The following is an 18,171-nucleotide window of genomic DNA, read 5'->3' as shown; positions in this document are numbered from 1 at the left end:
TTGACCACAGAAAAAAATAAAATAAAAATTTGTGTGGATGTGAAGTCAGATTGATGACAAGCCTACCGAAATTATGTCACAAACTTCAATAAAAAGCTATATATTAACTGCTTTTTGATATTTGTGTAGGCCTAGTCAAATAATTAGGCTAAACAAATGAGTGACGAGAGAAGTTATGTTTAAAAACGTGTTTAAATTTATACTTACAAAATTTGAAAATGTGTCAAGAACTTGTTGTTGAATTCTGTCATTTTGAAAGTAAAAAAAAAATCATAATAAATAAATATATAATTAAATAAAAACGTACGCGCCGATTAGTGTGCACTGTGTGCATGTCAGGTGCACGTGAGCGAGCGCGAGCGCGAGCGCGAGCGCCGCATTCCTCAAAGAAAATTCTAGAACAACTGCGTCGTTGGACCATTGGACTCGACGTCAACCAAAGCCAGGACGAACAGACTTCAAAAAGAGACAGAAGAAGATATTTTTTTCGAGGTGAGTGTCATAGCACATACTGCGACAGGAATATACTATTAACGTTGTCAGGGGAAACTTTTTATTGTATTTTGCAAACATTTTACCATGTTTTGTGACGTTAATGCTAAGGTTAGCTGACTGTGGAGCCTGACCAACCGTGTTGGCTAATAAAACGTTAACTTGCAGGTTGATTTTTGGCCCAATAAACAAAGCGAATAGCATCCCATTGACGTAAGTTTTAACCAAACATACTGAAACGCCTGGTCTGGCCCGGTCTAACTTAATCGACAAAGCTCAAGCAATAACGTTACACACAGAGAGAGGTGTAACTTAACGTTAGGAGAAACGGTTAGGGATATTTGTTGTTTCACGAACACTGAAGTGTAAGTAAGTGTAACGGGGTCGTTATTTTCTTGACTATCTCTAGATATAACGTTATAACACTCCCGTGTAATAGCCTCTTTATAATATTGGTGGTCTAACGGCTGACAGTTTGTTCCCCCAGTGGCGGGCTTTCGTTACCATGGATACTGTGTAGTCTTTACCTTTAGTGTCTCTGCTAGTGTCTAGAGTACACTTAAGGTAAATAGGGTACTCAAATTTAACTAATAGATATCACCATGCAACTTTCCTAGTTGATTATTTACATTAAAACAATATTATTTTGTTACAGGTTTTCTAAAATGTTATGTTTAAATATGCAAATGGTATTTTGTATCTAATCAAAATATCTGCTAATTTGCATATTATATTTCAAGAACTGAAACACTGGATTAAGCCAGGTTGAAAATTATTATTTTATTTTGTTGACATATTAGACTATAATGTTTTTACACAGGGAATTTCAGGTATATCTTTTTATTACTTCATAAATCATAATATGGTCAACATGCACAAAATAATTAAATAATGAATGTTTGTCATCACTGGGCTGCAGATAGGTCTATAGGCTTACATTCATCCTAGTGTTGTAATTTGTTTTGTTATTTTCTCCCTTTCTTCAGGTTATGACAGACTTCAAATGTTGGACTTCTGTCCAAGTTTGCCAGTGGTTGAGAGATACTGACTTGGGTGAATTCTGTGAAACTTTTGTGGGTGAGCTTCAAGTATTCTGTGATCAATGCACCAGTGCCCTAACTGCCATGTAAGAACAGTCTCTTACAACAAATACCTCAAACACCTGCAGTATTTCCATGAGAATGAGCCACATTTCTCTGTTGTATGTGGACACAATGGCTGCCAAAAAAGGTACAAAAGAGTGAGTTCTTTACGTGTCCATGTTTTTCGGACTCATAAAATCTCGAGAGACGCAGAGGATTCTGAGAACAATCAGGAGATTCCAGGCACCTCAACTACTTCTAACGATTTCGAGGAGACTTTTGATTCTGAAGAACCAAATATCTCTTTTTCAGAAAAAATATGTGGATTCAGATCACTAATTGAGAGACATTTTGCACTGTTTTGTTTAAAACTTCAAGAAAAGCACATCCTCCCCAAAACTGTTCGGCATACTATTACTCGTGAAGTGAAAATACTCATTGAACTTTTTAATGAACAGTCTAGGGACCTTCTACACTTCTGTCTAGAAGAAACAAATATCAATATTGACAATCATTCAAACTTGAAGTCCTTGGTTGAAGACAACCTCTTTGGGAAGTGTTTTGATGTTGTTGTGTCAGACTATCAGTTTGAGAGATACTGTATTAGCGAGTTTGGGTTAATTGAACCAGTCGAGTATTTACTCGGATATGACTCAACAGGAAGAAAAGAGACTTTCCAGTATATTCCCATTTTGGAAGTTTTAAAAAATATTCTGAAAAAAGATGATGTTTTTCATTATGTTGTGGAAAACCCAGTTTTTGATGGAGAAACACTTAAAGACCTCACAGATGGATTAATTTTTCAGCAGCATCCCTTTTTTGATGGTTCTGAGACACAGCTGCGGCTCCAGTTATATACTGATGAATTTGAAATTGTAAATTGTTTAGGATCCAAAAGGCAAATCCACAAAATTTTAAGTGTCTACTTTGTTCTTGGAAATATTCCTCTGAAGTATCGTTCCAGTCTTCAAAATATACATGTGGCAGTACTTGTCAGAAACCGATTGTTTCAGAAGTATGGTTATGAGCAAATTTTGCATCCTCTTCTTCGTGACCTTTGTGAACTTCAGTGCCGTGGTGTATCAGTTGACATTGAAGACCAGTCCTGCGTTTTCAAAGGCTCCGTGATTTCCATTTGTGCTGACAATTTATCAGCCCATTCCTTGGCTGGCTTCAATACTTGCTTTAGTCAAGGACGGATCTGTCGTTTCTGTCTGTGCCATCACCGTGACATTGGTACCAAAACTGAGGAAAGTGAGTGTATTCTCCGGACTCCTGACACACACCGTAGACATTTACAAGTGTCAGATGGTAAATCCTTGTATGGTGTTACTAGACGCTGTCCTTTTGATAAACTGCCTCATTTTGAGGTTACTGAATCCTTTCCGCCTGACTTGATGCATGATATTCTTGAAGGGGTCATCCCACAGGTTCTGAAATTAGTCTTGCTGAAGCTTACCCGTGAAAGGCTGGTAACACTGGAACAGTTTAATGAACAGCTACAACAGTTCCCCTTTGGACAAAACGATATCACTCACAGGCCTGTTTTGCTGAAGCCATCTGCTCTGCTGCAAGGTGTCATCCCAGGAAAAGCTGTTGAAAAACTAACCCTTTTCCGACTCTTACCTTTTTTGATTGGAAGCTTCATTCCTCAGGAAAACACTTACTGGGCTCTCTATTTGCTATTTAGATCTATATGTGACATAGTACTGGCACCTGTGATCAAAACAAGTTGGCTGAGTCCATTATCTGCTCTCATCACAGAATTTCTGAAGAGTTTTCAGAAGCTTTTCCCTGACAACTTCACTCCAAAGATTCACTTTCTGGTTCACTATCCTCGATTAATCAAACAGCACGGCCCACTGAGAGCACATTGGTGTCTCAGGTATGAGGCCAAACACCTGTACTTTAAGCGCCTTTCATCGATTGTAAACAATTACCAGAATATTGCAAAGACTCTGGCAAAGCGCTATCAAATGCGCCAGTGTTGGGAAGCACAATCAACTGGAAACCATGGCTCGGAAGATGTCCCGTACTCTTTAATAGAGATACGTTTGAATGCACTACCCTCTCAGCTTAGAGAGATTATTGCAGAGGACACTGCTGAACTGAGTGAGACACTCTGGAAAACCAAACAAGTGATATATGACAGAGTCAAATACACCACTGGAGACTTCTTGATCCTTGACCTTGTGCATGCTGAGGAAATCCCAGTTTTTTTGAAAGTTTTACATATTGTCAAGTACCACAGTCAGTGGAAATTGTGCGGAAGACTCTACAAAACTTGGTGCTTCTCTGAGCATCTGCATGCCTACGGTGTCCAGTCGACAACTCAGTGGGTGGCCATTACACCTGGGGAGGAAACTGACTTCCATGCCCTTGACGCATACACGGATCAAGAAGACAACCTGTTCATCACACTGCTTCATCGGCCTGTGAGATATACTAAGTTATTTGCAACTTTAAATTGATTTAAGTTTAGGCTAATGATTTGTTTGATTTCAGTGATGAACAGAATCAGAATCTTGGTGTTAGCGATGCAATGTGCCAGTCAAGCTTTAATTAGTAATTAACCAATACCACTCAACCTATTTTACCAATGCTCTCCTGAAAGGAGATTAGCATTTGCTAAGCTACAACATCATTAATTTAGCTCTGACTACTGCAATTGATCAACAGAATACAAATTTATCACAAGATTTTGTCACTCCCTGGAATGTAGCTTTGCCAATCACAATGCAAGGTCTAATTGATAAATTCATAACAATGCTTGCTATTTGTTGAACCCCTCCTTCTTAATTAAATGCTTTCTCGTTTCCAGAACATGAGATAGATGGAGCCACTCTTGCTATTATCTCAGAGAGGATGTCTGAGAGGCTCATTCCGGTCATTCGCAAGCAGAGTCTGTTTCTGGCCCAGTTGGATAAACTTAAAAGCACACCAATGACCAGGTAATCAGAACAGTATCCCATATGCCAAAACACAGCACTGTGCCCACTCTGTTACATTGTAGTTCACCAGTGTTTTACTAACTGTTAATTTGCTAATTTGATTCTATTTTTTGATGGCCAAGTCTCTTATTGAGTTTCCCTTTTCTTCCTCCATTTTTTTCTCTGCAGAGAGAACCCTCCAAGAAACAATGATAACTCCAGCCAAGCACAGTCCAGTCCAGATACCTCTTTAGTGATTCCAACAGTGCTGAGGATGGCCATAGACAGAAGAGATTCTGATCTGAAGAGTGCAAGTAAAACAAAACTACGAAATCTATTGATCCAGACTCTTTTTGACCACCTTAGTAAGAAAACAATGTAAGTTGCTGCTACTTGTGCCTTTCTAGCTTGATTAATGCTTGATTAATTGCACTGCAACCAATACAATACATCCAATACATGATTCTTGCCAGACGTACATAACCAAGAGGGTCATATGTAACTAAGGTTGGGTACCGGAAACGCGGTGCCAATAGGGAACCGGTTCCGACATAAACGGTAGTAATGAGACCGAACAAGAACGAAAATTTCAGTGCATGACTTTTTTATTAATTTTTTTATACCGAGTAGGTACTGGTATCGGATAAAACCCAACCGATACCCAACCCTATTTGTAACACATAGTAGAAATGGTGATGGTCCAGTCGTGCATAGACAACATTTAGTGTGAAAACATACAAACGCTGTTTGTGTAATTTTTTATATGTTTTCGTAAATAAATTTTGACCTGAAATTTCGTTAAAGCCCCTATTCTGTGTTATTGTGGGTATTGGAAGGCATTCATTTTGTGTATGGGTGGTTTGAGATATTTTCCGGGAAACTGAAATTTATTACATATCTTTTTTTAGTTAACAAGTTTTGACTCGTCTGGCTCCTGAACAGTTTAATTAATAATTTTTTGGGGGGCAGCCATTGTTACAGCCTTATTAAAAGACTGCTATACATGTGTGTAACGTCTGGCTGGTAGTTGAAGGCACAAGATGAAGATGAGGGTTAAACGCAATCTTTACTGATCAAACTCAGGCAGGACAGACACAACCACAACTAACATTAACGAGAACCGACAAGGGACTGACAGAACAGGGAGTATAAATTCACAGGATGAAATGAGGGAACTAACCAGACACAAGTGGAGGAAGATGACCTAACCAGCGACTAACGAGAACATGTGCAGACTAGACAGAACATAATTGTGACAATGTGCCGCTACCCTTAGAATTTTCAGTGTGTAGTTGCTATGGCTAGTATAGTTACTAACACCAGTATGCTTTTCTCTTTCAGGTACCCAACTCATCTTCAGTACATTGAACTTCTGTCAAACGTAACAATGGACCACCCATTCCTTAGGGAAAGTATTGGGTCTGGATATGTAAGTTTTCAATTGTATTAATGTTATTCAAAATTAATTCATAGTTTTACAAATTAATAATAATTAGAAATTAATTATTGGGGATACCAGTTTTTTTTTTTTCCAAGGATACACTTTCTAACCAAGTAGGTCCATCTGGTATTTTATTCCATGGCAGTAAAACGTTTTATGAGGATGAAGGCTCTGTATTTTTATGATGCGTTAAAATTCTAAAAAGTTTTTACATCTATAAGTTAGGGCTGGTTACCGAGTTCGATATTTAGGTACCGACCGAATTGCCTCGATACAATCGCGTTAAATATTGTTGTATATACTAAACTCGCGCACATACTCTATGAGACGCAAGCACACACACACAAACTCTCTGCGCACATACTCATATGAGACACACACACACAAACACACAATATACCCTAAAGATGTGGAAAAGTCGATCAAATGTGTGGCTACATTTCTCCAGTCCAGGCTCGATGCCAACAGCGCGATGCAGTATTTGCGGTAAAATAATTGTTGCAAAGACCGGTACCACAACAGATATGATGAAGACTTTGACAGTGCACTATGAAACACATGTCCGAGGTTTTGGCGCATATATTTTTTTTACTGAATCACCTTTGTGATTTCATGATAGCACTATGCTATATTATGATTGTAAATAGTTTTAAATAGATTGCGTAGCCTTAGAAAACTTTGTAATATTGTGGTTCATGGATTCACGTCTGTATGCACCACTTCCGGTATTTTGCAGGTTACTCGACACTGGGAAAATGCAATCGAGGATTTTTTTTAAATCGAGTACTCAACATTAATCGAGGAATCGTTACAGCCCTAGTATGCACGTACCCAAAATGTAGATGGTCAAAAAGTGTATACAACATAAACTTGCTATATAGGTTCTGCAATGTGACTGACTGTTAGCATGAAGTAAATGTTTCATTAAAAACTACAATCTCTTTCCCCCCTTTTTCAAGGATTCCCTGCTTGAATCACTGAGAAATAAGTTTAAGAAGGAAAGGCAGCCGCTTTTTGCCAACAATGAAATACAGCGAATGAAAGAGAGATGGGCAGGAAGGAAGCGACCTCTTCAGACAGCTGAAGCTAATCCAAGTACCACGGTAAAAATCTCAAATTCTGCAATAAACTTTGCAAAATTGTAAAATTGCAATTTCTGCAATAATCCATGGACATCAGAGACATCTTTCCTATTGGTTGTTGTTCGTGAAAATCCATCTCATTTGCATAAAGTTGAAATTTTTCAATTCTGTCGCCAACGGTCACTGTCGCTCGTGCCGCCAGAAGTCGTCGCCAGTGTCGCTGCTGGCGGTGTGAACGGGGCTCGAGCCAGCTCTCAGATTGTCATTCATAGGGATCTACCGATCCAATACCAAAAATTTGGGCCTTCAAAAACCCTGATAAATGTAATTTTCCAAAATGGGAAGCTCATAGTATAATCAGATGTGTCTTATGTTCTACTGAAGAAATGGTTGCAAACTGTACTTTGTATCAAACGTTACGAGCTTTGTGTAATTTGCCCCCCTTACCTTTTGATACTGATTTTACTGTGAGCTTCCTATTTTGGAAAAGGACATGTATCATGATTTATGCCCCATTGGATTTAAGTCTGGTTAGAGGATGTATCTCAATGTATCTCAATACTAAAGCGATCACTACAAGTCAATGTCATGCCAAACAATGGTTAAATGGACCTGGGTTCATAAAATGCTAACCTGTCCTTTAAGGTTCCGACGAGTTGATTGGCCACTATAAATATGGTGGGATAACAACTAAGACTATACTTTTTTTTTTTTTTTGTAGTTATAAATTAGTCTATGCAGAATGACCATTAGGCCTTTTCTCCTCATAGTTTAAAAGTTGCTGGTCCCAATGTTGTAGTTTATTGAGAGCCCCCATTTGTAACAATTTAACTACCCCAATAGGTTGATGCAGGAGAAGACGAACGAAGCATCAGGGAACATCTGAGAGTAATTAAGGAGGAAACAGAGAAGCTTCGACCAAACATAGAGCTTCTCAAAGAAAGAATGGCGCTGATAAAATGCTACCAGAGAAATTTTGTGTCCAACCACAGCACAGAGGAGACTATCTCTGAGTTCCCGTGTTTCAGACTGGCCAAAATGGTAAGTACAGTAGTGTACTAATTGCCTCCTTAGTTAATTGTAAATATTTAATTGAGTTATGACTAGCCTATATTTCAATGTCATTTCTACTTTGCCTTCATCTTAACATAAGCTCCTTTGGGATCTGAGAGACCATACCAAAGTTGATGTGGACCAACAAATTCTCTCACAGCTCTCTGTAATGGCACCTCGAGTCCTTCAAGTTTCACGGAGTCCCCTGAAAGAGACGTTCAGGCGTGTGATTGATGACTGTGAAGATGGCAGACTGAAAAAAGGTAATTAAATCTGCACTGCTTAGATTTTCAGTGTACAACTGATAGGGCTGTAACGATACACCAAACCCACGATTCGGTTCGTATCACAATTTTTGACCCACGATTCGATACAAACCTCAATCTTTTTTTTTTCTTTTTTTTAAAATGATATAATTTTATTGATCTCAAAGATATTTTTATTAAAGCAACACTAAGTAAGATTTTTTACTTATATATAAGTATATATATAAGGAGGATATCCTTGAAACAGACAATTAAGGCAGGGAACCAGAGTCACGGGTATTGTAAGACGAGACCGGACGCTGGTTGAAAAGTGACTGAGGTTTATATGCAGTGTGCATCAGAGGTGAGTGATGATTCAGTGCAGGTGAAGCTGATTAGAACTCCGGAGATGATGAGCGGGACCAGGTGCGCTGAGTTAATGCTGATTGAGGTGTGTCATTGTCGAGTGACTCCGTGACAGTACCCCCCCCCTCCACGGCCAGCTCCTGAGGGCCGTAGACCCCGACGACGAGGGCGATCCGGGTGGTTGCGATGGAAATCTTGGAGAAGTGTGGGGTCCAAGATGTCATCCCGGTGGACCCAGCAGCGCTCCTCTGGTCCGAACCCCTCCCAGTCCACAAGGTACTGAAGCTGACCCCCCCGTCGTCGGGAGTCCAAGATGGTGTGGACCTGGTACACAGCGTCTTCTGCGGGGTCCACAGGAGGAGGGGGTACTTCACTGGCATCCGAAACTGTGGACAGAGGGGTAAGAGGTGCAGTGTAAGGTTTCAACAAAGATACATGAAAGGTGGGTGCTATCTTGTAGTGACGGGGAAGTACCAGACGATAAGACACCTCGTTGACCTGCCTCAGAATCGCGAATGGTCCGATGTACCTGGGACTCAGCTTACGTGAGGGCAGCCGGAGACGGATGTCCCGGGTCGAAAGCCATACCAACTGGCCGGGAGTGTAGTGGGGAGTGGTTCTACGTCGGGTATCAGCTTGTTGTTGGTGCCTCCGGACTGCCCTTTCGAGATGAATATGGGCTGAGTCCCAGACCCTCTCACTCTCCCTGAACCAGTGTTGTACTGCTGGGACGTCCGATGGTTCACCAGACCAAGGAAATAGTGGCGGTTGGTATACCAGTACACACTGAAACGGTGTTAGGCCGGTAGAGGACTGGCGAAGGGAGTTCTGGGCATATTTTGCCCATGGGAGGTACTGGTTCCAGTGGTCCTGAGCTTCGTGGCAGTAGGTTCGTAGATACCTCCCAATCTCTTGGATCTTGCGCTCCGCTTGGCCGTTTGATTGAGGATGGTACCCCGACGTCAGACTGACTGAAACTCCTAATAGTTTAAAGAATGACCTCCAGACGCGAGAGATGAATTGAGGTCCTCTATCTGACACAATGTCTTCTGGAATCCCAAAGTGACGAAATATTGCAGAGAATAATAACTCGGCAGTCTTGAATGCTGTAGGGAGCCCAGAAAGGGCGAGCAACTTGCAGGACTTAGAGAATCTGTCTACGACCACGAGTATGCAGGTCATATTGTCAGAGGGAGGTAAGTCAGTTACAAAATCAACTGCAATGTGGGACCAGGGTCGGTTCGGGATAGGCAAGGGCATCAGTTTTCCTTCAGGTAGACGTCAAAGAAACCTTGGCCATTGCGCAAGCGGTACATCCTTGTACATACCGGGAGGTATCCTGGACCATCCTAGACCACCAGTAGCGTTGCTGGAGGAGTGAGAGGGTTTGTTGGCTGCCTGGGTGTCCAGAGCCCGGAGAGGTATGCACAGAGTCAATGAGAGGAATGCGGAGGTTAGATGGAACGAAGATCTTCCCCTCAGGACCTCCCGGCGGAGCAGGTTCATTCTGGGTGGCGTCGGCTATGAGTTCATTGATGTTCCACTGGATGGGGCTGACGATTATGGCTGGAGGGAGGATGGTCTCATCACTTTCAGTAGAGGTTTCGAGTTGGTACAAGCGGGATAAGGCATCTGCCTTGAGGTTCTTTGATCCAGGACGGTAGGTTACGGAGAAGTGAAAGCAAGTGAAGAATAACGCCCACCGTGCTTGACGAGGATTCAACCTCTTGGCATCTCTAAGATACTCCAGATTGCGATGGTCCGTGATTACCTGGAATGGGTGGTTAAGATAGTCGTTGGCGGCGGGCTTGAAGACGGCTGAGCAATGATGCGGACATGAAATTCCCGGCCGCGCCAGAGTCAATCAGGGCTTTTGCTGAAACAGAGTGTTTACGAAAGGTGATGAATACCGGAGTTTGTTTCAGGTTTGTAATTGGGAAAGGTAGAGCAACAGAACTCAATGTTGAACGCCTGGGACGAATGGGGCAATCCAGGCGGAAATGACCCGAGGCTCTGCAGTAGAGACACAAATGATTGTTGCGCCGGCGGGTACGTTCTGCGGGGGTTAGATGACCTGAATCGATCTCCATCGGCTCGGGTGCTGGAGGTGTGATGGGCGAGGAGAATCGTGGAGAGGGTGCAGTGGTAGAGCCCAGGCAAGCCGCGCGATGTTGAGCAATGAAAATGGACCGTTGAATCAGTTTCTCGATTCCGATCGTGTCATCATAGATGGCGAGCTGTAGGCAGATTTCAGAATTCAGTCCCTGTCGGTATGCGGTCATCAATGCTGTTTCATTCCAGCCGCTATTAGCGGCGATAGTCCGGAACTGCAACGCATACTCAGAAACAGTAGATCTGCCTTGGCGAAGACGAAACAGCTGGTCGTGTACTGAAACAACACTAGACGTTTGGGCAAAAACCACTCGAAAATGTTCAATAAAGTTACTCAAAGTCTGTATTGCGGGAACGTCGGCATTCCACAAGGCTTGTGCCCAATTCAGCGCGCGCCCAGTGAGTAGGGAGATAATAAAAGCAATTTTTGCTCTTTCTGAAACAAATTTATTAGCATTTATCTCCATATAAAGTTGCCATTGCAAGAGGAAACCACTGCATTCCTCCTCGCCCGAATATGATGTGGGTTTGGCCATGGGACTGGCGGAGGCAGGTCTGAGGGCTTGCAATGTGTGACTGAGTTCCGCGAGGGTTTCCTGAAGCGAAGGATGTGAGATGGATGATGCAGTAGCGGCGGCGGCGGCGTGCGGCTGAGATGTGGTGGCAGCTTGTGCGGTGACACCCCGAGCAGCCTCTGTCCTCGCAGCCGGGACCTCACGAGCAGGTGGAGCTTGCATTAGTGTGGTCCGGTCTTCTGTCATAAACTACTGAGGAACGTAGACACAGAAGTAGGTTAACAATGTTTATTTGACACGTTGTGCAACTCCACAACACACGATGGCTTGGGGAAATTGGGGGACACTCATACCACAGTCTATACACGGACTGAAACGTGAAAGCAGTTTGAAGGGATGCAGAAACGGGAACAGTCTTTAGAATTCTCACAGCATGGGAGAGGAGTCGAGGAGATGATCCGCTCATACCCCGATGGAGGTGCTCAGGGGTGCCCACCGCGCCCAGCGGCTGCTGGGGAAACAGAACAGATGTTAGAATAATACCACAGGTACTTGCGAGAGGATATCCTTGAAACAGACAATTAAGGCAGGGAACCAGAGTCACGGGTATTGTAAGACGAGACCGGACGCTGGTTGAAAAGTGACTGAGGTTTATATGCAGTGTGCATCAGAGGTGAGTAATGATTCAGTGCTGGTGAAGCTGATTAGAACTCCGGAGATGATGAGCGGGACCAGGTGCGCTGAGTTAATGCTGATTGAGGTGTGTCATTGTCAAGTGACTCCGTGACAATGACAGTGTCGGCCACCACCAAAGACGAATTTTGACCCAGGAAAGCTGTGAAGCAATCAAACTCCTGAGCTGTGAATCAATCAAACTTATTATAAATAATGTTGTCTTTTTTTTTTTTTACTTTTACACAATGTTTGCTGCTTCAATCCAGATGAGTATTGAAAAGTATTTTCCGCGACTGAAAAAGGATGTGTTGAGGATGAATAGCTCCCACACCCCACACCCCCCACTCTTTCGCGATTCTGCCTTCTCACAACCGCGACACAGGTTTGTGGATCTGAGTGTCGCGATTTCAGTTTCATATCGCATATCGTTACAGCCCTAACCACTGACTGACACCCTATCTGCCTGAGATCATACCTTCCTGCATGTATCTGTCTTGCGTAATAGTAATGACTAATTAGTAGTTAAGGGTAATTAAGAGGAGTACTAATTACTGTGTTAGTAAAGAATGTTTAAAAAACAAAGAAAACATTGGGTAAAAGCATCCACCATGTTATGTTAACCTGATGATGTTTTTTTGTTTAAAGGCCTACAGTTGGAAGCAGCTATTCTGCTCTTGCCTGCACTGTTTAAGGAGGACTCGGGGTTGCTGTTTGAAGTTGAGGTGAGCCATGAACAGTTAACTACAGTGTGTGGAGCACAATCTAATCAAAGCACTGCACTTATTGCCCATTTTGTTGTGCAAATGATTTCAATGCAAACATTAGGCCTAGTTTTTTGTTTGTTGGTCTACACAAACTATGCCATCAAAGTGCAGAGAAAATTACATTCATTTTCAGTTAATGGCCAAAAGTATTTGAGCAGTTGTATGACAGGAGTTAACATTAATTATAAAACGGATAGTTCCGGTCCTTGATTCTGATTGGTTGAGCCGCGTTTGAAGCCGTTGTAAATTACTCAACAAACATAACACCTGTGACCGCATTACATTAGTGTTACTGCGCAACTGCTGTTTGTTACTGTCTTTGTTGCTCCATGTGTTGATTAGCAACCTCTGGAACTACATTGCTTGTCTGAGGAATAAATGTGATATAATGTTATATTTTTTTGTTGCTGGTGTTTATTTTATGAATAAAATAAATATTAAAATGAATATTTTTATGGAGTAACCGTTTTATAAAAGCAATAAGCCCCTTGAAGCCGTGTTTTACAGTGAATTTAGAACAGCTAAGGGGTTTTTAGGCACTCCGCCCCTTAGCTGTTCTAAATTCACTGTAAAACACTGCTTCAAGGGGCTTATTGCTTTAAATATTTTTAAGGTTTGCCTTTCAAATAAATATGAGAAGATGGTTAATGCTATTATCCCCTCTCCCCCAGGGCCATGCTCAGACCTGCCCTCCTGACACCCCAACACCTAAAATGGTGCTTAAAGGCTGCAGGGAGGGTCATCCCATGCAGTATGGCCACATTGTGATCATGTTGGATGGCCAGTCAATTACAGAAGAGAGTGAGGACATCTCGATGGCACTGGGCCTCGTCCTTTGTGCGTATTTTCTGTTTGGGATCCAATATCCTAAAGGACTGAAAAAGACAATGACCTTTTTGGAGTGCGTTGTTTTAAAAATGAAGGATACAGCCGGACTTCCTGTCACGATTAAAAGGGTGTACAACTCAATCTGTGCATAGACAGGAGTCTCTCTCTCTCTCTTTTTCTCTTTCTGGGCCTCCTTCCAGTTCCAATTTCTATTTTTTAGGGTATACAACTCAGTTAGCAAGTGTTGTTGATGTTTTTATTTGCAACTGAAAGAAATTAATTAAACTATTTTGAAAGTGTATAATGTGTAATGTATTTTGTTTCTCAGTAAGATTTACAGGATTTTGAATCTTTTAAGCCACGATTTGTTAAGAAATTAATTATCCATCTTGTAAGTAATTGTCATTTAGAAGCATATTGACTCATCAATTGTAGTATCTGGCATTATAATGGGCCCTACTACCTCAAATGTAAAAAAATAAATAAACATAAATGGTTCTATATAGCACCATTTAACAAATGTGCTATAAAGCTTCTTAAGTGCCATATAGTACCAAAAGAGGTTCCCCTATTATTACGAGCCAAAGAACCACTGTTGGGTACTGTTGAGCACCATTTTTGTTGAAGCAATTATAAACAACCATGGTGCTATATGGCACCTCTTATGGTTCTACATAGCACCATTTGACAAAGGTGCTGTATAGCACCTTTAAAGATAGGTGCTATATGGCACTTAAAGTGGTTCCCCTATGATTACGAGCCAATGAACCACTTTTAGTGCTATTTAGCACCATTTTTGTTTAGAGTGTAGTGTTAGACTCAATAAAGAAGAAGCTGCATCTTCCATATTTGATTTCTGTTTTAAAAAAGGAAAAACGAATGGACTCAAAAGTACACTGACCTTTTTTTATGCAACAGGTTATGTCAGCTGGTTTATATGCTGTTGTCTACTACAAATGTGTTAAGATTTGAATACCGCCCTCATAAAAAACACAATCAATGGTGAAATATCCATTGCTTACATATATATGATGAGTCTATGCAAGTTTGCGTTGTTGCTATGAAAACCAATGTGAAAGTGACCTGGCCACATATAACCTGCAAAGTCACTAAAAAAACCAGATTTTTTGTCCACTTTTTTTTCCCACCAAGCTTGTCGATTTATTTCTCAGTGAGCAATCTAGGATTACATTCTCTGCTTATACTGTACATGCAATGCTGCTGTAAAATTTGGTCAAAAAGAAGGTACCTTAGTAGACAGCATAATTAAGCTAATAACCTTCGCAGACAGTGCACTAGGCTTTGGAACAGTTGTATTTTTGGAGACACCAGAAGGTTTTCACTAACTGTGTCATTCTCTTTTCTACTGTCCAAATGTGAGGAAGTATAAGACTGGTGGCAAAATCTGCATTACCGTAGCTTTTGGACAGTGCAGCACTGTTTTGAGTGAGATGGTACCCGTGTGTGGTAAGGAGAAAGGGAAGTGACTCAACAGCTTCAGGCTGGCTGGCGGAGGCATTTGGGGTGGTGAGGGCGAGGTCAGCCAGCATGGACGGATCTGACAGCAGGCAGTGCCAGCTTGGCATCTCAGGGGCTCGGAACATGCTGCCAGCACTCCCTACAGAAATACAGAGGGACCACGCTCCTCTGGGAGGGAGAAAGAGAGAGAAACAAAGAGAGGGGTAAGGTGAGGAATGTTTGTGTACGTGTGAGAGAAACAGCGAGACAGAGAGAGCGAGAGAAAGCAGGAAGGAATGGAGGCCAAATCTGCTGCCCCAGAGTTTAGCACCACAGGCAATGGAAAGAGGGTAAAGACAAAAGAACAAACAAAGGCAAAGCTGCAGTGCTGCATGGCTGCAGGTTGTTGACATTTAGCTGAGCTCAGTCCTCTATGTTTCCTCTCAGATAATGCATTGGCTTAAGCAACACTCTGGATCGTCAAGCAAAGAGACAGATTACTCAGCTTAATCAAGTCTTTCTGAATAAAGCAATGTCTTTATTTGCTGCTTAAATAATTTGCACAGCAGTTTTGAATCTTATACGCTCATCCACATGTGATGCTAAAGATCTGGGAACGTCTACACTAAATTACAGAATGTCAGGAGCAAATGGGGAAATGCCACTCAAGGTTGTGGTTGCGTAGAGTATTATCGTACGTTTCTGATTACTTCAACTCTGTTAAACTCAAAATATATTTGATTAATTGCATCTTCGGGCACATTTATATCTGTTGATGGATCCGTTACATATAAAAGCTGTTACATTATAAGACTTTTAAAAGACTTTTGACAGACACATTGTATTAAATGGCTCTTATACACTTTTTACTATTGTATTTAACTATTGAATATAATGTATGTAAAATATATTTTTTGAACAGAGAAGTCATTTTTTCGCTCCAATTGGGGTCAGTGGGGTCCAATGTTGTTTGGAGCCAAAATGTCTTCAGTCTTGAATATTTTGCAAAAAAAACCCACTTCAGCTAAGTTTCAATAAATGGTCTCGTTGGGCTGGGGGGTATGAGTTGTGATGTAGAGTTTTATGTCTAAATATACTTATAATGAGCACATTTATTACAAAAGAGCAAAGGGAATCTGGATTTGCATGTTTTGACTATAATATACAGTAGATTTTAGTTCATTAGGCAAAAGTCCAGTCTCACTCTACTGGAGTCTCAGATGAGCATAAAAAAAGTGAATTTTTGCTGCTTGGTCACTTTAGTGAAATAATATTATGCTAATTCAACACAATTCTTGAAGACTTTGAACATCACAACTTAACTTTATTGCATGCAAACTCAGATAAATACCATTTCATTGGTCATAACCAGATGTGCATATCATGCAGACGAAGATCATTCGTCCATGCAGTTTATTTAGTTTTAGTACTGTACTAAATGAAAGTATGGCTATTTCTTTATTTCTTCTTACGTTGCATACATATATATATAAAAATGTGTGATATTACTTTTCTGTTCCATTTCATCTAGCATAACAAAATACCCCCCCCCCCCCCATCCCTATCTCTCTTCCTCTACCTCTCTCTCTCTCACACACACACTTTCTCTCTCTCGTGAAAGCTATACAGTATGATTCATTATTAAACCAAGAGTATATCTCAAGCTTGTGGTGAGGTTCTCCAGTACCCCTTCGATCCCCTTGTAATTCCAGGGTGAAGCAAGAATTGGTTTTAAATTAGTTTCACAGTGAACACTTGAATCTCTCTCCCTTTCAAAGAGTGACCTCATTAAACAGATGAGCCACAGGGCCTGAGAGCAAGTACAAAAACATACACACACACACACACACACTCATAGGCATACAAATACACACACACACTGAAATAACAGACCAAGGTTATATTATTGCTAACCAAAACTATTATGATGAAAAACATTAAGATGAAAACTAGAAACAATATTACTGTTAGCTAAAATAAAAATAGGAGTCTAGTTTTCAAATGAACAAAAACTGAATGCAATACATGTACATTTATATTCAAAATAAACTAAATAATGTTTTTTTTCCCAAAAGTCATTTTCAAAATAAAATAATTAAATGTATACACATACTATTTATGCATCATTAAAACTAACATAAACTAAACTGAAACTGAAAACAGAATAAAACATTTCTAAACGCCATCAAAGACCAATGCAAAATTGTATTTCTGTTTGTTTCACACATACGCACACAAACACAGAATAAGTTGCCTAAACATTTTCTGCATAAATGATGCTGATTAGTGTAGCCCAGTTACACATGAGCAGAAACAAGACAAATTGCCAAGTCTGTGGAAAATTCCTCTTTTTCCTCTCGGCAGTCGAGAGCTGACAGAGCAAAGGTCCTTAGAAACAATTCTTTGTCATCATTTTTTAAAATGTAAAACTCAAATTCAAAGACTGGCTCGTAATCAAATAAAGACGTTAGTGAAAGTCCATCCATCTTAAGGAGTTCAACAGCATAAAAACCGAAGCCTAATGAAGGGGGGGGGGGGGGGGGGGGGGGGGTAATTGGCTTGAACTTTTAATTTTTTTGCAGCAAGACACCACTCTGTTTAAAGTAATGATAAGTTTATTTAAGCTGAGCTTATGCTGACTGACATGAGATGCTAACAGATCAGTGTATAAGCGTTTTTAATTGCAATACCATGTTTTCATTTCAGCCAGGGTTGCAGTTTTGTGCTCTTTTTCTCTCACACAGAGCAGAAGCTGCAAAATGGAGACAAGAGAATGATTTGTATGCTGTTCACCTTTCAAATGCTGAAATCAAAGTATAACAGACCTCTTAGAAGCATGTTTATAATCTTCACTTTAAACACTTTGGGTGGTTTTGTTAGATTGTTAAAGGCTCTTGTTAAAAATCTAAATCTAACAGTCAACTGTACAATGTTTGAAATGTTGGTGTTTGTTGGGGCAGTGTAACCAAGGCCCAGTTGTTCAAAGATAATCTGATCAGTTGTTCAAAAGAAAAAGAATTCTGAAATCAGATTGGATCACAGAATCCAATCTTGGTTTTGATTTGGATCAGATCGTCAGTATGTGATGTTCAAAACTTTTTTGTAAGTTTGGGATACCTTTAATTGAT

General features: G+C 40.8%; 1 protein-coding gene across 1 annotated transcript; it reads left to right on the top strand.

Moving 5' to 3' along the window:
- Nucleotides 1-383: 383 nt before the first annotated feature.
- Nucleotides 384-13,884, top strand: LOC311306769 (sterile alpha motif domain-containing protein 3-like). The gene is made up of 10 exons (XM_084435330.1): nt 384-492; nt 1,479-4,009; nt 4,396-4,525; nt 4,694-4,882; nt 5,846-5,933; nt 6,905-7,048; nt 7,871-8,068; nt 8,181-8,343; nt 12,639-12,715; nt 13,429-13,884. Exons 3-10 carry the CDS (start codon nt 4,440-4,442, stop codon nt 13,735-13,737), a joined length of 1,254 nt encoding a protein of 417 aa, XP_084291456.1. The 5' UTR covers nt 384-492; nt 1,479-4,009; nt 4,396-4,439; the 3' UTR covers nt 13,738-13,884.
- Nucleotides 13,885-18,171: the final 4,287 nt, after the last annotated feature.

This window comes from Rutilus rutilus, assembly GCF_951802725.1.
Source record: "Rutilus rutilus genome assembly, chromosome: 17".
NCBI classification, from domain to species: Eukaryota; Metazoa; Chordata; class Actinopteri; order Cypriniformes; family Leuciscidae; genus Rutilus; species Rutilus rutilus.
The sequence above is the reverse complement of the archived record's forward strand: the minus strand, read 5'-3'. Positions and strand labels throughout refer to the sequence as shown.